This window comes from Heterodontus francisci, chromosome 2 (genome assembly GCF_036365525.1).
Source record: "Heterodontus francisci isolate sHetFra1 chromosome 2, sHetFra1.hap1, whole genome shotgun sequence".
Classification (NCBI taxonomy): domain Eukaryota; kingdom Metazoa; phylum Chordata; class Chondrichthyes; order Heterodontiformes; family Heterodontidae; genus Heterodontus; species Heterodontus francisci.
Window position 1 is genome coordinate 183,408,417 of NC_090372.1, and position 24,161 is coordinate 183,432,577.

At 43.8% G+C, this 24,161-nt stretch overlaps 1 protein-coding gene across 4 annotated transcripts in view; it reads right to left on the reverse strand.

The window, feature by feature from the left end:
• Positions 1–16,371: 16,371 nt before the first annotated feature.
• Positions 16,372–24,161, reverse strand: part of LOC137349219 (partitioning defective 3 homolog) — a 956,485-nt gene continuing 948,695 nt past the window's right edge. For all 4 annotated transcript variants that reach the window (XM_068014722.1, XM_068014712.1, XM_068014729.1 and 1 more), the window contains 2 exons: positions 21,343–21,470; positions 16,372–18,427 (listed from right to left, as the gene is read on the reverse strand). In XM_068014722.1, coding sequence (XP_067870823.1) covers positions 18,043–18,427; positions 21,343–21,470 — 513 coding nt within the window. In that variant the 3' untranslated portion in view covers positions 16,372–18,042. The remainder of the gene's footprint in view (positions 18,428–21,342; positions 21,471–24,161) is intronic.

Genomic DNA, 24,161 nt, shown 5'->3' on the forward strand with positions numbered 1-24,161 from the left:
TCCGAGCACCTTTGTGCCATCAGCGACACTGAGCGGTCAATGCTACAGAGAGTTTCACTCTTTCTGTGCCTATCAGTGCGCTGCTCCTAGTCCCACTCTGAGTGGCGCTGCATATGGCTCTCCGACGTTGCCCAATTTCTCAATAAGGAGCTTATGCACTCGACTCCCTGAGTCATGACCGAGCACGTGCACTGCATGGACTCCTCCATTGCCTGCCCATGGCTCCTGAAGGCCTCAGGGAACTCCGACAGACAGGAACTTATCTGCCTCTGGTTCTCGAGGAAGGTCCTCCTTGTCTGTGACACCCAAGGCCCAACATTTTCACCTAGTGAAGCATCATTTCATCTGCCCTCTGTCCTCCGAGGGGGACTGCTCACATGTGACTCTGCCTCACCCTCCTCTTCCTGCTGTGAGGTTCACCCAGTGCTCTCCTTTCTACGCTAATCTGTTGCCCAACCGAGGTGAGTGTCTCCATGCTGGTGGAAGGTGGCAAGGCATGATGTGACGGTGCAGGTTCCATGGGCTCCCCCCAGCGAAGATGGTGGCACCAATTCGGCAGATCCACTTTGGTCATGCTCTGGCCCTGTGGGAGACACAAGAAAATGGTAATGAGAACTGGTTTGACTCAACAAGTGCCCCTGCACAACCAACCCCTCAAATGATAGCAGTCTGAGATCCATTGCATGCACCGGGCATGAGTCTCCTCCATGCCCTTCACCTCAAGAAAGCACTATCCAATGACCCTGTTGCTCATGGCCTCCCGTCACACCATCCCCCACCAAATGCGTCAACAGCACCCTCATAATCTCCAGCGTTACCTCCTCCACTGCTGTCAGCCTGTGGAGCTGGGCTACTCCACCTCCTGCTCTGGCCTCTTCTCCTGCATATTATGGGCCCTCTTCTCCTGCAGGATGAGGGGAGAAAGATTCATGAGTAGGCTCCCCTCCCTCATATCTTACAGCATGACATACTCGGGGGCTGATGTTACCTTCAGTGGTGTCCTCATCTGAATGTCGTCCCATATGTGAGGGTGGCTGCAGCTCAGTGTAGTGACAGTTCACTTACTCTGACAATGTTAGGGAGAACAATGGATATCATCAAGGTCAGCTTGCATGCATTCTGGGTCTTAGTGGGTTGTGCCCATTGAACCGGGTGCCACTGTCCACTCACCTTACCAGACTACAAGAGGTCATTGAACCGTTTTCCACACTGGATCCAGGTCTTTCTCATTGGTCCCCAGCTGCTGCCCTCCATGGCCACCTCCAACCATGCCCTCCTGGTTTTGCTGGGTGGATATCTCTTCCTGAGGCCAGGAAGGACAGCTCTCTCCTCTCTGACACTGCATCAACGAGCACCTCCAGGGAGGCATCAGAGAAATGTGGTGCCGCCTGGGGACGCATGCTCATACTCGCCCTCTGATCTCCAAGGTACTGCATAACTGAAGGCAATGGCAATCCCAGCCATGGCTGGTGCTTGTCTGTTAAAACTGCCCTCAGTGACCTGTTCCCATCTCCAGGATGCTTCCGGCGCCTCTAATTGGGCGGATTCACCCCCAGGCCAATTAACAAGATTCAATTTCAAAATAGCATCGCGTCACTGTCACTGACGCAGCGCAGGGCCAGGAACCTATTCTCTAGAGTTTCGAAGAATGAGAGGTGATCTCATCGAAACTTACAAAATTCTTCCAGTGGGTGACAGGGTAGGTGTGGATAGGACGTTTCCCCTGGCTGGTGAGTCTAGAACCAGGGGACATAGTCTCAGAATAAGGGGTAAGTCATTTAAAACTGAGATGAATAGGAATATCTTTACTCAGAGGGTGGTGAATCTTTGGAATTCTCTACCCCAGAGGGCTGTGGAAGCTCAATCATTAAGGGTATTCAAGACAGAAATTGATAGATTTCTGGATATAATGAAATCAAGGGGTATGAGGATAATGGGGAAAAATGGCATAGAGGTAGATGATCAGCCATGATCTGTTTGAATAGCGGAGCAGGCTCGATGGGCCGACTGGCCTACTCCTGCTATTTCCTATGTTCCAGTGACCCAGAAATGTTCCGGGTGTTGGTTTAGGATTGAATATAACCCCATAATAAAAATTTCAGCCTATATCTCATGAAAGGTGAACATAGAATAAAATAAAATAGTCATAAAATGACTTAATCCATTTTAGAAACATAAAAACATAGAAAAATAGGAGTAGGCCATTTGGCCCTTCGAGACTGCACCATTCAATACAATCATGGTTGATCATCCAAGCTCAGTACCCTGTTCCCGCTTTCTCCCCGTATCCCTTGATCCCTTTAGCCCTAAGAACTATATCTAACTCTTTCTTGAATATATTTAATGATTTGGCCTCAACTGCTTTCTGTGGTACAGAATTCCATAGGTTCACCACTCTCTGTGTGAAAAAATCCCTCCTCACCCTAGTCCTATATGGCTTACCCCTTATCCTTAGACTGTGACCCCTGCTCCTGGACTCCCCCGCAATCAGGAACAGCCTTCCTGCATCTAGTTTGTCCAGTTCTGTTAGGATATTTTAGGTTTCTATGAGATCCCCTCTCATTTTTCTCAACTTTAGCGAATACAAGCCTAATCGACCCAATCTCTCTTCATACGTCAGTCCTGCCATCCCAGGAATCAGTCTGGTGAACCTTCGCTGCACTCACTCCATAGCAAGAACATCCTTCCTCAGATGAGGAGACCAAAACTGCACACAATACTCCAGATGTGGTCTCACCAAGGCCTTGTTTAATTGCAGCAAGACATCCTTGCTCCTGTACTCAAATCCTCTCGCTATGAAGGCCAACATACCATTTGCCTTCTTAACTGCCTGCTGCACCTGCATGCTTACTTTCAGCGACTGGTGCACAAGGACACCCAGGTCTCGCTGCACCTCCCCCTTTTCCAATCTATCGCTGTTCAGATAATAATCTGCCTTTTTGTTTTTGCCACCAAACCTCACATTTATCCACATCATACTGCATCTGCCATGTATTTGCCCACTCATTCAACCTGTCCAAATCACACTGGCGCTTTTCTGCATCCTCCTCACAGCTCACACTCCCACCCAGCTTTGGCTTAAAGAGGGGCAAGAATGGCATCCCTGGATGTAGAGTTTTCAGGCAGGGTAGAGAGAGGGACAAAAAAGGAGGGGGTGTCGCATTATTGGTTAAGAAATCAGTAACAGCTGTGAGGAGGGATGATATGCTAAATGAATCATCAATTGAACCCATATAGGTTGAGCTCAGAAATAAAAAAGGGGCAGCCACACTAGGAGGAGTGTAATATAGATCCCCAAATAATGAGAGGGAGATAGAAGAACAAATATGTAGGCAAAGTTCTCAGTGCAAAAACGAAAGGGCAATAATAGTTGGGGATTTCAACTACCCTAATATACTTCCCACCGACATTAGACCTTCCAAAATGCATTACCTCACATTTGTCCGGATTAAACTCCATCTGCCATTTCTCCGCCCAAGTCTCCAACCGATCTATATCCTGCTGTATCCTCTGACAATCCTCATCATTATCCGCAACTCCGCCAACCTTTGTGTCGTCCGCAAACTTAGTAATCAGACCAGCTACATTTTCCTCCAAATCATTTATAGATACTACAAACAGCAAAGGTCCCAGCACTGATCCCTGCGGAACACCACTAGTCACATCCCTCCATTCAGAAAAACACCCATCCACTGTTACCCTGTCTTCTGTGACTAAGCCAGTTCTGTATCCATCTTGCCAGCTCACCTCTGATCCCGTGTGACTTCACCTTTTTCACCAGTCTGCCATGCGGGACCTTGTCAAAGGCTTTACTAAAGTCCATATAGACAACATCCACGGCCCTTCCCTCATCAATCATCTTCGTCACTTCCTCAAAAAACTCAATCAAATTAGTAAGACACGACCTCCCTTCACAAAACCATGCTGTCTCTCGCTAATAAGTTCATTTGTTTCCAAATGGGAGTAAATCCTGTCCCGAAGAATCCTCTCTAATAATTTCCCTACCACTGACGTAAGGCTCAACGGCCTATAATTTCCTGGATTATCCTTACCACCCTTCTTAAACAAAGGAACAACATTGGCTATTCTCCAGTCCTCTGGGACCTCACCTGTAGCCAATGAGGATGCAAAGATTTCTGTCAAGGCCCCAGCAATTTCTTCCCTTGCCTCCCTCAGTATTCTAGGGTAGATCCCATGAGGCCCTGGGGACTTATCTACCTTAATGCTTTGCAAGACACCCAACACCTCCTCCTTTTTGATAATGAGATGACTGAGACTATCTGCACTCCCTTCCCCAGGCTCATCATCCACAAAGTCCTTCTCCTTGGTGAATACTGATGCAAAGTACTCATTTAGCACCTCACCCATTTCCTCTGGCTCCACGCATAGATTCCCATCTCTGTCCTTGAGTGGGCCAACCCTTTCCCTGGTTACCCTCTTGCTCTTTATATATGTATAAAAAGCCTTGGGATTTTCCTTAATCCTGTTTGCCAATGACTTTTCATGACCCCTTTTAGCCCTCCTAACTCCTTGCTTAAGTTCCTTCCTACTGTCTTTTATATTCCTCAAGTGCTTCATCTGTTCCTAGCCTTCCAGCCCTTACAAATGCTTCCTTTTTCTTTTTGACTAGGCTCACAATAACCCGTGTTATCCAAGCTTCCCGAAACTTGCCAAACTTGTCTTTCTTCCTCACAGGAACATGCTGGTCCTGGATTCTAATCACCTGATGTTTGAAAGACTCCCACATGTCAGATGTTGATTTACCCTCAAACAGCCGCCCCCAATCTAAATTCTTCAGTTCCTGCCTCATATTGTAATAATTAGCCTTCCCCCAATTTAGCACCTTCACCCGAGGACTACTCTTATCCTTATCCACAAGTACCTTAAAACATATGGAATTATGGTCACTGCTCCCGAAATGCTCCCCTACTGAAGCTTCGACCACCTGGCCGGGCTCATTCCCCAATACCAGGTCCAGAATGGCCCCATCCCTAGTTGGACTATCTACATACTGTTTCAAGAGGCCCTCCTGGATGCTCCTCACAAATTCTGCCCCAACCAAGCCCCTAGCACTAAGTGAGTCCCAGTCAATATTGGGGAAGTTAAAATCACCCACCACTACAACCCTGTTACCTTTACATCTTTCCAAAATCTGTCTACATATCTGCTCCTCTACCTCCCGCTGGCTGTTGGGAGGCCTGTAGTAAACCCCCAACATCGTGACTGCACCCTTCCTATTCCTGAGCTCCACCCATATTGCCTCGCTGCATGACCTCTCTGAGGTGTCCTCCCGCAGTACAGCTGTGATATTCTCCTTAACCAGTAATGCAACTCCCCCACCCCTTTTACATCCCCCTCTATCCCACCTGAAGCTTCTAAAGCCTGGAACATTTAGCTGCCAATCCTGCCCTTCCCTCAACCAAGTCTCTGTAATAGCAACAACATCATATTTCCAAGTACTAATCCAAGCTCTAAGTTCATCTGCCTTACCTGTTATACTTCTCGCATTGAAACAAATGCACTTCAGATCACCAGTCCCGCTGTGCTCAGCAACATCTCCTTGCCTGCTCTTCCTCTTAGTCCTACTGGACTTATTTACTATGTCCTCCTCATTTACTTCACTAGCTGTCCTACTGCTCTGGTTCTCACCCCCCTGCCACACTAGTTTAAACCCTCCCGAGTGACGCTAGCAAACCTCGCAGCCAGGATATTAGTACCCTTCCAGTTTAGATGCAACCCGTCCTTCTTGTACAGGTCCCATCTGTCCCTGAAGAGAGCCCAATGGTCCAGATATCTGAAACCCTCCCTTCTCCACCAGCTGCTCAGCCACGTGTTTAGCTGCACTATCTTCCTGTTTCTAGCCTCACTGGCACGTGGCACAGGGAGTAATCCAGAGATTACAACCCTAGAGGTCCTGTTTTTTAACTTACTACCTAACTCCCTAAACTCCCCCTGCAGGACCTCATCACTCTTCCTGCCTATGTCGTTGGTACTGATGTGTACCACAACCTCTGGCTGTTCACCCTCCCCCTTCAGAATGCCCTCTGTCCGTTCAGAGACATCCTTGACCCTGGCACCAGGGAGGCAACATACCATCCTGGAGTCTCTTTCACGTCCACAGAAGCGCCTATCTGTGCCCCTGACTATAGAGTCCCCTATAACTATTGCTGTTCTGCACTTTGTCCCTCCCTGCTGAACAACAGTGCCAGCCGTGGTGCCACTGCTCTGGCAGTTGCTGTTTTCCCCTGATAGGCCATCCCCCCGAACAGTATCCAAAATGGTATACTTGTTAGAGAGGGGGAGAGCCACAGGGGATTCCTGCACTGACTGCCTGCCCCTTCTAGCGGTCACCCATCTATCTGCCTGCACCTTGGGTGTAACCACTTCTCTAAAACTCCTGTCTATGACGCTTTCCGCCACCTGCATGCTCCTCAGTGCATCCAGTTGCTGCTCCAACCGATCCATGCGGTCTGTGAGGAGCTGCAACTGGGTACACTTCCTGCAGATGTAGTCGCCCGGAACGCTGGAAGCGTCACGGACTTACCACATCTCACAGGTGAAGCACTTCACCCCTCTAACTGTCATTTCTATCACTAATTAGTTAATTGATATAAAATAAATAAATACTTATTAAATCCTTACTAAATTATGATACACTTCACTATGTGGTCCCTAGTGCTAGATTTCTACAATAAATATTAAATGCTGTCTAAATACAGTAATCTCCTCCCTCTGGTTTAGTTACTCTACTTATTAATTCGTTAATTAGGGTTTTAATCAATTTTTATCGGTTTTATTTTCAAATTCGGTACAGATTCCCTACCAGCCAATCAAGTGTCAGCTTAATAATATAAAAGCAAAATACTGCGGATGCTGGAAATCTGAAACAAAAACAAGAAATGCTGGATTCACTCAGCTGGTCTGGCAGCATCTGTGGAAAGAGAAGCAGAGTTAACGTTTCGGGTCAGTGACCCTTCTTCGGAACTCAAAGAAGGGTCACTGACCCGAAACGTTAACTCTGCTTCTCTTTCATCAGGTCACAGCTTTCATGTGACGTCACTTTTTCATTTTTTTTTCCCCACCCGAGGTAACTTACTCTGTAAACTCACCTCTCCGGAACTCCGCCCTCCGATTCTGCTCCGAGAATCCCCGAGGTAAGTTTTTTTTATACACTCACCACTCCGGAACTCCGCCCTCCAAGTCTGCTCCGAGAATCCCCGAGGTAAGTTTTTTTTATACACTCACCGCTCCGGAACTCCGCCCTCCGATCCTGCTCCGAGAATCCCCGAGGTAAATTTTTTTATCTGCTCACCGCTCTGGAACTCTGCCCTCCGAGTCTGCTCCGAGAATCCCCGAGGTAAGTTTTTTTATATACTCACCGCTCCAGAACTCCGCCCTCCGAGTCTGCTCCGAGAATCCCCAAGATAAGTTTTTTTATACTCACCTCTCCGGAACTCCGCCCTCCGAGTCTGCTCCGAGATTCCCCGAGGTAAGTTTTTTTTATACACTCACCGCTCCGGAACTCCGCCCTCCGATCCTGCTCCGAGAATCCCCGAGGTAAATTTTTTTATATGCTCACCGCTGTGGAACTCTGCCCTCCGAGTCTGCTCCGAGAATCCCCGAGGTATGTTTTTTTATATACTCACCGCTCTGGAACTCTGCCCTCCGAGTCTGCTCCGAGAATCCCCGAGGTATGTTTTTTTATATACTCACCGCTCTGGAACTCCGCCCTCCGAGTCTGCTCATATATAATCATATGTATAATCATATATATAATCATATATCACTCTCTTTGTCCCTATTAGGACACACTCTGTCTCTTACTCCCCACTTACTATTTATATGCTGGTAGATGATTTTTGGGTTCCTTTTTATGTTAACTGCCATTCTATTCTTGCAATATGTCTGCTGCCTTCAAAGATCTATACACATGAACCTCCAAGTTTCTCTGTTCCTGCACACTTTTTAGAACTGTGCTATTAAGTATATATTGCCTCTCCCTAGCCCTTCTGCCAAAAATGCATCACCTCACACTTATCTGTATTAAATTCCATCTGCCACCTCTCTCCCCACTCTGCAAGCCTATGTCCTGTTTTAGTCAATTGGTATCATCCTCACTGTTTGCCACAACCAGCCTTTTTTGTGGTACTTTGTCAAATGCTTTAAAATCCATATATACATCCATTGCATTCCCTTCATTAACCTTCTCTGTTACTTCATCAAAAAATTCAATTACATTAGTCAAGCACAATCTGCCTTTTACAGATCTGTGCTGGCTCTCCTAACTAACTCAAACCTCTCCAAGTGCTTGTTGATTTTTGTGCTGATTATAGTTTCTGAAACCTTATCCACCACTGATGTTAAACTGACCAGCCTGTGGTTACTAGGACTGTCCTTACACCCTTTCTTGAATGAGGGTGTCACATTTGCCACTCTCCAATCCTATGGCATCTCCCCCATATCTAGGGACTATTGGAAGATTATGGCAAGCCCTTCTGCTAACTCCACGCCCACTTCCTTTAGCAACCTGGGATGCAAGCTATCTGGACCAGGTGACTTATCCACTCTAAGCATAGCCAGCCTAGCTCTCAATTTCCACCCCATCTATTACCTCTACCGTCTCTACTTCTACCAATAATTTGTCAGCATCCACTTCATCAGTAAACACTGATACAAAGTGCTCATTATGTATCCTAGCCTTGCCCTGGGCCTCTAATCATATATCACCCTCTTTGTCCCTATTAGGACCCACTCTGTCTCTTACTACCCACTTGCTATTTATATGCTGGTAGATGATTTTTGGGTTCCTTTTTATGTTAATTGCCATTCTATTCTTGTATTCACCCTTTACCAGTCTAATTTTCCTCTTCCCTTCCTCTTTCACTTATTGTATTTGGCTTGGTTCTTGCTTGAAGAATTCACCTGACACACACCCTCTTTTTTTGGTTTCATCATATTCTCTATTTCCCTCGTCATCCAAGGAGCCCTGGTTATGGTTCCCCTGCCTTTCCCTCTTGTTGGAATGTGCCTAGCCTGTACCTGAAACATCTCCACCTGAAAGAACACCCATTGTTCTGTTACACTTTTTCCTGTCAGTTTTTGGTTCCATTTTACCCTGGCTAAATCCCCTCTCATCCCATTGAAGTCAACCCTCTTCAAATTTAGAAGTTGTAAAGTGGCAAATGACCTTTATCGCAAGAGGGATGAAGTATAAAAGTAGGGAAAGTCTTGCTTTAACTGTACAGGGCATTGGTGAGACCACACCAAGAGTACTGCATACAGTTTTGGTCTCCTTATTTAAGGCAGGATATACCTGCATTGGAGACAGTTCAGAGTAGGTTCATTCGGTTGATTCCTGGGATGAAGGAGTTGTCTTATGAGAAAAGGTTGAGCAGGTTGGGTCTGTACTCATTGGAGATTAGAAGAATGGGAGATGATCTTATTGAAATATACAATATTCTGAGGAGTCTTGAAGGGTAGATGCTGAGACGATGTTTGCCCTTGAGAGGGAATCTCGAACTATGGTCCAAGTTTCAGAATAAGGGTCTCCCAATTAAGAAGGAAATGAGAAGGAATTTGCTCCCTCTGAGGGTTGCTAATCTTTGGAATTCTCTACCCCAGAGAGCAGTGGAGGCTAGGTCATTGAATATATTCAAGGCTGAGTTAGATTTTTGATCTACAACAGAGTCAAGGGTTATTGGGGGGCAGGCAGGAAAGCAGAATTGAGGCCACAATCCGATCAGCCATTATTTTATTGAATGGCAGAGCAGGCTCGAGGAGCCGAATGACCTACTCCTGCTTCTATTTTTATGTTCCTAGCTCTTCTCCATTCGTAATCTAAATCTTATCATATGGTGATGACCCCTATCTCATCACCCTCACTTGTCCCACCTCATTTCCAAGCACTAGATCCAGCAATGCCTCCTTCCTCGTTGGACCAAGAAAATACTGGTCAAGGAATTTCTCCTGAGCACATTTCAGAAATTCCTCCCTCTCCTTTCCCTTTGTTCTAACATTATTCCAATCGAGGGCGGCACAGTGGCGCAGTGGTCATCACCGCAGTCTCATAGCTCCAGGGACCCGGGTTCGATTCCGGGTACTGCCTGTGTGGAGTTTGCAAGTTCTCCCTGTGTCTGCGTGGGTTTTCTCCGGGTGCTCTGGTTTCCTCCCACAAGCCAGAAGACTTGCAGGTTGATAGGTAAATTGGCCATTATAAATTGTCACTAGTATAGGTAGGTGGTAGGGAAATATAGGGACAGGTGGGGATGTTTGGTAGGAATACGGGATTAGTGTAGGATTAGTATAAATGGGTGGTTGATGTTCGGCACAGACTCGGTGGGCCGAAGGGCCTGTTTCAGTGCTGTATCTCTAATCTAATCTAAAATTTGGGTAATTAAAGTCCCCCAATATCACCACTCTATGGTTCTCTAGCTTCTCTATCTCTCTCAATATTTCGAAGCCCATAGAATACCTCCAGTAGCGTGGTCATACCTTTCTAGCTTCTCAACACTAACCAAATGGATTCTGTTCTTGTCACTCAAGGACATCCTCTCTTTCCACCACTGGAATGTCTTTCCAACATTACAAGGTCTTCTCTAATCAATACTGCAACCCTACCTCCCTTTTCTCCTTCCCTATCCTTTCTGAACACTTTATATCGGCGACCACGCTCTGGAAGTGGTTCAAGAGTTCACCTACCTAGGCTCAACTATCACCAGTAACCTGTCTCTCGCTGCAGAAATCAACAAGCGCATGGGAAAGGCTTCCACTGCTATGTCCAGACTGGTCAAGAGAGTGTGGGAAAATGGCGCACTGACACGGAGCACAAAGGTCGGCGTGTATCAAGCCTGTGTCCTCAGTACCTTGCTCTACGGCAGCGAGGCCTGGACGACGTATGTCAGCCAAGAGCGACGTCTCAATTCATTCCATCTTCGCTGCCTCCAGAGAATTCTTGGCATCAGGTGGCAGTAGTCCTCGAGGCGGCCAACATCCCCAGCTTATACACACTACTGAGTCAGCGGCGCTGGAGATGGCTTGGCCATGTGAGCCGCATGGAAAATGGCAGGATCCCCAAGGCCACATTGTACAGCGAGCTTGCCACTGGTATCAGACCTACCGGCCGTCCATGTCTCCGCTTTAAAGACGTCTGCAAACGCGACATGAAGTCCTGTAACATTGATGACAATTCGTGGGAGTCAGTTGCCAGTGATCGCCAGAGCTGGCGGGCAGCCATAAAGGCGGGGCTAAAGTGTGGTGAGTCGAAGAGACTTAGCAGTTGGCAGAAAAAAAGACAGAAGCGCAAGGGGAGAGCCAACTGTGTAACAGCCCCGACAACCAATTTTTTCTGCAGCACCTGTGGAAGAGTCTGTCACTTTAGTATTGGCCTTTATAGCCGCTCCAGGCACTGCTCCACAAACCACTGACCACCTCCAGGCACTTACCCATTGTCTCCTGAGACAAGGAGGCCAAAGAAGAAGATATCTTTGAGTACTAAGTGCCCAGTCCGCAACAATTTTAAGCCACGTTTCTGTTATTGCGATTACATCATATTCCCACACAGCTATTTGCGCTTATAGCTCACCAACTTATTCACCACACTTTGTGTGTTTACATACAGGAATACAAACCTGTCTTTGTAGTCCTTGTGGTCTTTCTTAGTTTAGTCCTATCAAATGTAGCACTGCTTCCTTCTCTAGTACTATCCAACACTCTCACTTTATGTGCTTTATTCCTCTTCGTTCCTTCCATATGCTGGTACCCATCCCCCTGCCTATTTAGTTTAACACTCCCCAACCGTACTAGTGAACCTCCCAGTGAGGACATTGGTCCCAGTCCTGTTGACATGCCTCCTGCCCCAAAACTGATTCTAATGCCCCAAGAATCTGAAATCCTCCCTCATGCACCATCTCAAGCCACATATTGATCTTTCCTATCTTCCTATTTCTACACTCGCTAGCATGCTGCACTGAGAGCAATCCAGAGATTACTACCTTCAAAGTCCTACTTTTTAACTTCCTCCCTAGCTCCTGACAATCTGACTGTAGGACATCAATACCTTCCCTCACTATGTCGTTGGTACAGACATATACCATAACTTCTGGCTCACTCCCTTCCCTCGGAGGAATATTCTGCACCCTCTCTGTCATATCCTTTACACCAGAGAGGCAACACCCCAGGCAGGACCCACGATGACAGTTACAGAAATGCTAGTCTGTCCCCCTAACTATGGAATCTTGTTTAATGACTACATTTCTACTCTTTGCTATTTCCTCCTGTGCAGTGCCTTTCTCATTGGTGCCATTGTCTAAACTGCACTCCTTCAAGGTGTTGTCACTCTCAGCAGTCTCCAATGCTGAGTACTGGTTTGAGGATGGCACACACCCTGAAGACTCAGGCACTTCCTGCATCTTCCTACTCTTCCGGATGGGCACCCATTTACTATCTGAACTCATACTACCTGTAGGGCGACCACCTCCTGGAAAGTATGATCCAGAAAACATTCATCCTCTCTGATGCTCAGCAGTGATTCCAACTGCCCCTCAGAAATCCTGAGCTAGAGCTCAAGCAGCTGAAGACGCTTCGCACTCATGTGGTTCCTCTAAGACACAAGAAGTGTTCAGAAATCTCCACATGGCGCAGGAATAATAAGCAACAGGTTTCAGCTGCCTGTCCGTGATCTAAAAAAATCTCTATTCCCTCTTTTAGAATCTAGTTAGTACCTTATTTAAACTATTAACTTTCATTAATGCCTCTAGACCTGTGCACCCTATCAAACCCTTTCATAATCAGGTCATCCTTCAGTCTTTTTTCTAGATAAGGGATCCACAGGCCTATTCAATCTTTCTAGATGGGCATAACTTCAGTTCTGGTATCATTCTGGTAACTGTATTTTTGTATTTTCTCCAGTGCATCTATGTCCTTTTCACAATAAGATGACCAGAACTTTTCACAGTACTCCAACCTAACCAAGGTTCTATGCAAGTTTAACATAACTTCCATGGGTTTCAGTTCTATCCCTCTATAAATGAACACCAGTGCTTTGTTTTTTTATGGCCTTATTAACTTCCTTACTCTCCCTACCAAAATGTACTACCTCATATTTATCTATATTCAAGTGCAAAGCTCTGGTTAGATGAAGACTGGAGTACTGCACTCAGTTCTGAGCACAGCACCTCAGGAAGGATATATCGGCCTTGGAGGGGGTGCAGCACAGATTCATCAGAATGATACCAGAGTTAAAATTTATGATGACAGGTTGCAAAGTCTAATCTTGTATTGTTGGAGAGACAGAAATTATTTCCTCTGGTGGAGGAGTCCAGAACAAGGGTGCATAACCTTAAGTTAGAGCTAGGCCATTCAGGGGTGATATCAGAAAGCGCTTCTTCACACAAAGGTTAGTTAAAATCTGGAACTCTGTCCCCCCAAAAGCTTTTGTGGCTAGGTCAATAGAAAAATTCAAAACTGAGATCGAAAGATTTTTGCTAGTCAAGGGTTTTATGGGATAAGGAGCCAAGATGGGTAAATGGAGTTAAGATACACATCAGCCATAATCTAACTGATTGGCAGAATGGCCTACTTCTGTTCCTATGACTTTTCTGAGTTCCCTCAACCCTATCCCCAATTCAGCATTTGACCACCCAAACTCAATTCCTGGTTCTCGCTAGCTGACAATGTCAGTGCCACCTCTCAGGCACTCTTGGCCCTTTGAAAACGACTGGCCTCAAGCAAACTCACCATTGAACCCCTCATTAACCACCACTCATCTCCAACCTCCCTTTCCTCTCTAAACCTCTTGTTTCATCTCTAAGATCCATGCCCATCTATCTCTCACAGCTCCATCTGAATTCCTCTGTCACATTTCTGCCTTTCAGTTAATGCCATTACAGGGAGACTTGGTGCAATATGTTAAAAATGCTACCACTGAGCTAAATTTAGATCTTAAAGGGCTGATTTCACAGGACAGCATGGCTGGCAGTTTTAAATAAGGTTTCAGATACGACTAAGTTAAAGCTTGTGAATTGCACTAGGGGAGCAGGGTGGGATGTCAGTTTCGCTAAAAATCTGGCAGTGGAGGTGTGTTTTCAGAACAGAATACTTTGAGCAGCAAATGGAAAGCTCAGTGGAAGACAGGAGACAGTACGGAGAGGGGGTTCTGCCAGGGACTGTAGGATAAGATGTAGAGCTTTTTTGTTTAAGTCAAGTAAGGAAACTCACTGAAGTGGGGTAGCGCTGTGATTCTCCATGGGATGAGGGGCTCCAATCATACTATCCAATTGTAGCCACAGCATCTCTGTTAACACTTGGTCTTCCTATCCCTGGCACCAGCACCTCAGGAATGCCCCAACAACTCATCCTTTGGCTCCTCCTTTTCCTCATCCACGTTTCCTTTCAACATCATTATCCACAGACCTCGGGTCAGATTCTACATGTGCCCCTGTTGACACCCAACTCCAATTCTCCACCACTCTCTCAACCCCTTCAGTGCCTTTTTTCTCTTGGAAGAGCTGCAATTTGCTCCAGTTTAACATTATCTTTGGTACCCACCACAACCTCTGCAGTCAGCACCAACTCCAGCACCCTTCCTAACCATTGCCTCAGGTTGAACCAGACTGCTCAATATCAAGATCCTGTTTGACATTGAGCTGAGCTTCTGACCAAATATCCTCTCCATCACAAAGACCATTGACTTCCATCTCCGTAGCATCAGAGACTTCTGCCCTTGCCTCAGCCCAGTTGTCACTAAAGCTCCTAACTATGCCTATGCCACCACCAGAGTTGATTACTCCAATGCTCTCCTGGCTGGCCTCCTTTCACCCTCTCTAAACTTCAGCTCATCCAAAACTCTGCAGCCTATATCCTATCCTGCACCAAATTTGCATTGGTTTCCAGTCTCTTAAGCCTCTAATTTAAAATTATCATCTTCATGGTTAAATTCCTCAACGATTTCACCCCTCCCTATCTGTATGACCTCTTCCACTCTTCGTTCCTGACTCCAGTCTCTTGTGCAATGTCCCAATACTGACAGCTATTCCTTCAGCTGCCTGGGCCTTACACTTTGGAATTCTCCCCTTTAATCCCTCCACCTCTCTACCTTCCCCACTTTCTTTAAGACTGTCTTTAAAGCCAACCTCTTTGAATAGACATTTGGCCAATCCTCCTTTTGTTCGATACGGATCTTTTTCTCACGCCTCTGTGAAGCACTTCTGAATATTTTTCTATATTAAAGTCTCTGAATAAAGGCAAGCTGTGGTCATAGTTTTCCACAGCATTGAATTGGAATCACTGGGATGAATTTTTGGGATTGCAGACAGGATGCAAATTATGTTTCCTTAGGGCCCCAGCTAACACCAATTCTCTGAAAACTTTTGCAAAATGTAGAATGTAGTTTATTAAAAAAAAGGAAATTGAACCACCACAGCAAAAATTCTCAAGTAATTGGGATGAGATGCTATAGAGGACGACTTCCCTATCACTAGCAGAAAGAATGCTACACCAATTTCATGGTGGGGATTAGAATGGAAGGCAACCACATTAACAGTGACCATTATAGGGCAAAGGCAAATAGATAGGTATTCTAGAATACCTAGAATTCTAGGTAAAACTCTATTAAACGGACAGGTATAACTATGATTTTCCTGGCTTACCTCATCCATGAAACATGAAGGGTAACAAATGAACTGGATGTGTTTTGTTTTGGTGCCAACAAAACTGCTGCTGTTCTCATTGGTATTCGATAATTATTATACATTTCTCATCCAGAGGAATGAGTAAGAAGCTGTATAAAACAAAAAAAAAATCCAATAGCAAACGTGCAGAGTTAATTTGCAAAAAAAGAGCTCTGTTTCTCATCACCTCAGTAAGCAGCATAATCATAATAGGAATGTAATGGATAAGAATTTAGACTAGCAAATGCACACACTGAAACAAGATTTTACTCTTGCAATTCTTTCCATACACTTGTCTGACAGCTCCACAGACTGTGGCAAAATGTTCCATCTTTGTGAATACTTGATAGCACCATGCAGTCTTTCTTATAGGAACAGTCAGGCTTTTACGTGTAAGGAATCAGGTTGGTGCCATTCTCTGTCCGAAAGACCATCAGTGCAATTAAAATTAATTCTGCATGACAGCCGTGGCTTCCTTACACAACTGGGCTGCAAAATTCACTGAAACTGATTGTCAAAGTGTTGCAATTGCTGATCAAAGTAAAAATTTATCGAGGAATGGCATACTCTAAGTCAACACCGTGCTTATCTTAACTATTTATAACAAATGCACTTTAATCACTTTCTCAGAGTACAATTATTCACCCATTTGTGAAAAATTTTCTTTATAGACTTGGTAAATGAACCAGCAACATCACAGGCTGCGTTGCAAACAAGATGAAACAGTATTTTATTCTAAAGTGATATGTACAAGGAAGTTGTCTTACATTGTTTTATACACTGTGTAAAAGAGCCATTAAAAACTGATTGCACTGTGCTTACAACTTTGTTTAAAACATTATAGTAAAATTGTAATAAAGGCAACAACAGACAGGCAAACAGGACATCAACAATTGTGCAGAGGTTTAATTTACTCCAAAAACAGCTCAACAACAAAAAAAATTGTGCCAAACAGAAATAGGCATGGTCTTCCAGATTCACGCAGTGCACACTATGGTTAGTGTGAGACAACTGACCTAAATTCATTCTCTCTCTCATCTGGAACTGTAGGCACTTAATTGTTCCAACCTCTGTATTCCACACAATTTATGGAACATCAAGCTCTTAAAACAATTGTTTAAAGGAAAATTTTCCAAAATTCCCGAATGTACACTAGAGTATCACAGTAAAAGCAATAATAAAACGTAAGTCACTTATTTGTATGTCTTTTTTTATATATATATAAAACATTTTTTTTTCCTTTCTCGAACTTGCACAGACATCATTGTATACTATATAACCACTCACATCTGGTACAATACAAAGATATAAGGAGCACTGGGAGCATTAAACATGGTCTCCTACTTCACCAAACAGATTTGCAGTGATACAGACTTGCACGAAAACCAATCTTGTGTTTCCCTTCTTTATTTTGCCCCACATTTCCCAATAGCCTGATATGAGAAGCATTGTTCTGCTTGTTGCCCTAAGGGCCTGCAGTAGCCAGGACATTCATGCATCAAAGCATATCTTTCATTTTGGGACAACACTTCCTCTGTGTAGGTTATTGGCTGTAAACAGAACTGAAATATGGAAGAATTAGCATTTAAAATGTAAGTAGCCGTGGATCCACTTTCTCTTCCCTGAAATGATAAAATTGGCAGTTATTCCTCTTCTCCATCAGTGGTGTGGTATGCTGTACAATTTATCATGTTCCACAATTTCCACAGGACTTCTCAGTCAGATTTAAAACATTACATAATCTAAAAGCACACTGAGATTAATTCAGTTTTGAAGTGTGACTTATTCCATTCAAAGACACAGACAACGTTTCTCCAAGAAAGGAATATTACAATTGAGGACAATGAACCACAGAACATTTTCTAGTCAATATTTAAGTGAATTTCACATTTGAAATTGTCCCCTTGGGACTAATGTAGCAGAATTGCTGTATGCATCATTTTATGCCAAGCTTAGCATCTGTATACATTTGGGGGAAATAGGGGCCATGATCTCTCACAAATACAGTAACAGAAGAGCATTGTGAAGGCAGCAAAATAAATCCAGCTACGATTTGCTAAAAATCAGTCACACAGTATGGAGAAGAATCACATGATTAGATCCTCATGACACCACACTTGTTCTTCTGCTTCCACCTGATTGTCAAACTGTGAGAAAGTCTTTGTGTTATTGACTGATGAATATGACAAACAGAAGGAGGCAGATTAATGCCAGTGAGTCTTTTCTCAAATTACTGAAGGCACTGGAATAGAAATCATCGCAAAAAAACCTGCTACAGATTTGAAGTCCTTCTCCTTTGATATTCAGAGGAACAAACCCTAACTTTTTTTTTAAAAAGTGACTTATTGCCTTGTATGTCGAAGTTCTTACTGCAGCTTCAGGGATAGAAGGGCCGTCCCTTGTCCTGCATTTGTAATCTGGACAGCCGGGCTACCTGAGAAGGGGATGGAGGGACGTCGTGCCTGTAAGGACCTTTCGGAAGGCTGTAGTTGGGATCGGTTTTGTAAGAGTCGTAATTATTACGCCCTTCCGTGGGCTGATTAACCATTGGCTGATCTTTCTGCCGCTGTTCCTCTTGGCGCAGCAGTTCCTGTGTTTCCATCAAAACCCGTGCATTGACGCCATGTCCTAGATAGCCATTCCGAGAGCCCTGATAACTGGAGTATCTGGGATTGTCCTTTGCACTCTGGAAACCATCACCAGGGGCATAGCCTTTATCCCATGCTTCCTGCGTCATGGAACTGGAATTCTTTTTACTTTGCCTGCAGAAAGTAAAAAGAAGAAAAAATTGCAGTCAGAAATTTGATTTTCTTTTTGCCTCTTAATGGGAGTATGCAATACATTAAATGCCAAATGGGAAAATACTAAATTACCAAGACAATATTATTCATAATTATTTTCTTTCATAAATTATGTATACATTATTGATAAATGCAATTATGATGTCTTTGCATGATATCACCTAATAAATCATAATCTTGGCATTGTGTCTGTAATTAAATGCTTTACAGTCTGTACTCTTGCATTACAGAACAATATTTGTACAAAGAGGTTTGGGCATTTGCTGTAGAGGATAGTTGATGGATACTGATAGAGTCAGATAATTGACAAGTCTGTCATCTACCCTGTTAGGAAACAAAATGCAACCAGAATGTCAGTGGCTCACTGGCTATCATGAAATAGTATCACACCATAGTATCAGATCCATTATTGCTATTGTGAAGATGTGGAGAAATGCCATTGTGCAGTTTTTGCAGTGGACTGGGAAAGCAGAATACGGTATCAAAGAACATAGGGATACAAATTCACGCTCACAATTCTCCACAATAGGGTAAACTTCTGTTCTTAATCTCCCAGTCAGGAGGAAATGCCCAGTAACTTTCCTATCATGACAGCCATTTTCACGCCTCGTTCCATCGGCAGAGACCTGGGAGAAGATGTTCTCCTTGATATTCAGCATATGGGTGGAAATATCTACTAAGGAGGTTAAGAGAATTGATTTTTTTTTAATTACGAAAAGGAAAAAATGGCAGTGAGTTAGAGCATTTTAGGGTCTTGGTTATACATCAAACCCAGAATGATAAAATGCATTCTCAAAAACAGGACAAATCCAATCAGGCCAATTACCAGTCCATCAGTCCTCTCTCAATCATTGGTGAAGTGATGGAACATGGCATCGACAGTGTTATCAAGCAGTTCTTACTCACCAATGGCAACAATTTGCGTTCTGCCAGGCCCACTCGGCTCAATACCTCATTGCAGTCTTGATCCAAAGATGGACAAAAGAGCCCTTGGCATCAAGGCAGCAATTAACCAAGTGTGGATTAAGAAACACTAGCAAAATTGAAGTCAATGGGAATTAGGGGGAAAACTCCCTGCTGACTGGAGTCACACCTAGCACAAAGCAAGATGGTTTTGGTTGTTGGAGGCCAATCATCTCAGCCCCAGGACATCGCTGCAGGAGTTCCTAAGGGCAATGTCCTAGGCCCAACCATCTTCAGCTGCTTTGTCAATTACCTTCCTTCCATCATAAATTCAGAAGTGGGAATGTTTGATGATGATTGCAGTGTTCAGTTCTATTCACAACTCTTGCAGCCCATGTCTACTTGCAGCAAAACCTGGGCAACATTCAGGCTTGGGCTGGTAAGTGGGAAGTAATGTTCACGCCATACAAGTGCCAGACAATGACTAGCTCCAACAACAGAGTCTGACCTCCTCCCTTTGACATTCAATGACATCTCAATCATCAAATTCCCCACCATCAACATCTGGGGGTTTCGGGGTGGGATGGTGGTCACCATTGCCGGAACCTTGACTAGACCAGCCACATAAATACTGAGGCGACAAGAGCAGTTCAGAGGCTGGGTATTCTGCAGCGAGTGATTCATCTCATGAATCTCCAAAGTCCTTCGTCCATCCACATAAGCGCAGCTCCAACAACACTCAAGAAGTATGACACTATCCAGGTCAAAGCAGCCTGCTTGACTGGCATCCCATCCATCACCTTAAAAATTCACTTCCTCCACCTACAAGTTACACACCATCCTGACTTGGAAATATACTGCCGTTCCTTCATCACCCCCCCGGGTCAAAATCCTGGAAATCACTCCCTAACAGCACAGTGGGAATACCTTCACCACACAGACTGCAGTGGTTCAAGAAGGCAGTTCACCACAACCTTGCAAGGGCAATTAAGGATGGGCAATAATTGCTGGCCTTGCCAGCCATGCCCACATCCCCTGAGTGAATAAAATCTCCTCACTTAGGTGACTTAAAGTTGCCAATTTTGGACTGCTTCAGCCCAGTTCTTAGATGTAGGCTTTGCATGGGAGAAAGTTTAATCTAGCATGTGGCACAAGTTCACCAAATGAAGTAAGCTCTAATGTAAGCAATGCAAGTTTTTTTGAGTGATAGATTTTTGCACTAAATACAGGCCCTTTTCTTTTGGTAAAATGTCACAATATTTGAGTTCACATTAAGTAGATTCCACCGTATTATTTCCTTGTTTAATAACCTTTTATGCAACCTTTATTTTTTTTTCCATACAGAATGTCTCAAATAGTTCCCCAATAATCTTTCTGTCCCATTAAAACAACTGGAAGTTGTTTAAACTGGAATAGATGAATTATCAACATTATATAAGACTACTGCCAACAAACCAGCCTGAAGACAGACATATGGCAGAAAGCCCCTGAATAGCCGTCTTTTTTTCAACACATTTTAATCCTTGTGTGTATTGTCGGGTTAATTTAGACATACTAGGAAACAGCTGTTGCCAAATTCATAGCAATATGCTATCCAGCTAATGTTTTTTGTTGACTTTGCCACTCAGAATATTGCAGTAGTGTAATTGTACCATTTTAAAAAAAAACTATTTAAAGTTAGATTTGCATTGCTGGCAAAACTATATTAAAGAAGTGACCTTTAACTGGTTCACTTTATTTTCCCTTTACGACATTCAGAATTTTAATTTTGCCAACCACTGCAGATTTACAGTGCATGCAGGGCAATGAGAAAACATGCTTATGTACCGCAAGCTATATTCATTATTCAAAACGGTTAATATGTAAACCTTATATGTAGATTTGTATGCCAATTACTTTTATGGCTTCAGGTATAAATAAAATGAACAATCTTGGCTTAATAAAGCCATACCACATGGCCTTGGTGTTCTTACCGTGGCAATGAGCTATACTGTCGCTGTGCCTGCTGGAAGCTCTCCCTTTCTTCTTGTCTCTGGCGTTGCAGCTGAACCTCTACAGACACAGAGTGTCGACCACTTTGAGTGTAAGGACCAGAGTTGGGCTAAAAAGCAATTGTAAAACAAGTCAATTAAAAGATTTTGGAGAGGTCTTTCAGCAGTGGCAGACCAATAGGCCAGCTAAAGTTCTATAAAGGCAGCACTCACCTTCAGAACTGAGGTTTTCAGAGTATAAATATAAGCAGCTAGTCAAAAGGTTACAACAGTCCTTCCTGAAAATTTGCTTTTAATTGTCAGATAACAACAATGGAAAAGTAATTTCCATTTTTCTGACATTATGTCAGGTCAAGTTGTTGAACCTGAGATAACACCTGATATATGTTTAACACCCATTTCGTGGACTTACATTGATATGTATGTGTAATCATCCAATACTTCAATTTCTGTAATTATTTCCGCAAATATCTATTTAAGTTGCGTGCTTTATTACAATTGTGGGCTTGCTAATTAGGTCACTTCTCAATTTTTATTGGTTAATACTAAACTTATAAGACTCACAAAGGGAACACCACAACTTTAAACACACTTTGCAAATATTCTATGAAATGAAATATGAATATATATTGAGGTTGACTATTCTGGATCAGAAGGTATTATTCGCTGAAGCTAAGTAATAGTTTTTGGAAACACAACTGAACACAATTTGCTTTATAAACATTCAGCAAGCAAATCTTTTTTCCCCTGTTTTGTGACACATTCCTCAGAAGAGCATAAACATCTGCACAAACATTGTACTACACAAGCAAAGCATAATTATGAAAATCATTTCCAGCTACAAAGAACTCCAAGGCACACTTGGAAATAGCACTGCATTCTAAAACACAAATAATCCTGGGATGGCGAACATGAATGCGTGAGACTGTCAAGACCCTAGAAATTAAAAGGTCAAGGACATGAATACGGTGTTACTAGAATGAAATGTAGCTTTCTCAGGCTTAACCAGGAAGAAGCAAGGCCCAGGAATGGAGGGAGTAGGGAAGAGATGAATCTGGAAGGCCACTTGTATCCCTATGCATTAGTTTAGTTTAGAGATACAGCACTGAAACAGGCCCTTCGGCCCACCGAGTCTGTGCCGACCATCAACCACCCATTTATACTAATCCTACACTAACTCCATATTCCTACCACATCCCCACCTGTCCCTATATTTCCCTACCACCTACCTATACTAGGGGCAATTGCTAATGGCCAATTTACCCAACAACCTGCAAGTCTTTGGCATGTGGGAGGAAACCGGAGCACCTGGAGGAAACCCACGCAGACACAGGGAGAACTTGCAAACTCCACACAGGCAGTACCCAGAATTGAACCCAGGTCGCTGGAGCTGTGAGGCTGCGGTGCTAACCACTGCGCCACTGTGCCGCCCAGTTAGGAGGAACATGTATTAACTCTAAAACCACACATGAAAATGCTTGCACTAGAAATCGTCTTGACCTTGATAAGCAGATGTTAGAAAAATTGGAATACAATCAAATCAGTAAAACCAAGAACAAGAAGAGATATGGTACAAGCCTTTATTTATTTTAGTCAGGATAGAACCATTGACCAGTTTCATGTAAACCTAAATGTACATTTTAGTATGTAATTAATTGAATCCATTCATTCTAAGTTTGAATCATTAAAAATTACAGCACAGGAGGTCATTCAGCTGATTGTGTGTGCACCAGTGTTAACTCTTTTACTGAAACCACCTACTCTAATCCCATTTCCCTGCCTTAGCCACATTCATTTTTATATTCTTCCTTTGCAAGTACTTATCCAATTCCCTTTTCAATAATGTTATAGTCCCTGCCTCAAAAGTCACTTGTGTTAAAGCATTCCATCATCCAATAACCCCTCCATCTGAAAATAACTTCCCCTTCGTTCTTGTTGCTGTATTGATAATCCTGAGTTTATGCTCCCTTGTTACTAAACCACAACCAGTGAAAACAATATTTCTAAAACCATACTTCTCGGTTTGAACATATCAAAACGTCATAATTCTGAAATCTTCTATTAAATCCCCCATTAACCTTTTTTGTTCTAGTAACAAAATCCCAGTTTTGAACCTTTCTTCATACAGAGGCACTCTTCTTACTAGTGTCATTCTACTGAATCTTTGCTATACTATTTCCACAGCTCGAGTATTCTAAGGGTTATAATGGGTTGACTAGAATTTCAAGCAATAGTTCAACTGTTGTTATAGAGTCATAGAGAGATACAGCACCGAAACAGGCCCTTTGGCCCACCGAGTCCGCGCCGATCATCAACCACCCATTTATACTAATTCTACATTTATCCCATTTCCCTCTCCCATCCCCACCTTCCCTCAAATTCTCCTACCACTTACCTACACTAAGGCAATTTACAATGGCCAATTTACTTATCAACCCGCAAGTCTTTGGCACATGGGAGGAAACCGGAGCACCCGGAGGAAACCCACGCAGTCAAAGGGAGAACTTGCAAACTCCACACAGGCAGTACCCAGAACCGAACCCGGGTCGCTGGAGCTGTGAGGTTGCGGTGCTAACCACTGTGCCACCCTGTTATGACTGAGGAGGGAGGAATGTGCTGTTTATTCTCGTTCAACTTCTCCTCGGGTCACAACATACATTGAATTGTTTCCCCCACTTACCAATACGGTCAATCATGGACTCTATTTTAATCCCAGAATAAAGTACACCAACCAGGTTTCTTTAATAAATAACGAAATTATCAGTTTATTATAAAACAAGTCTTAACCAGTAATAAAGCAA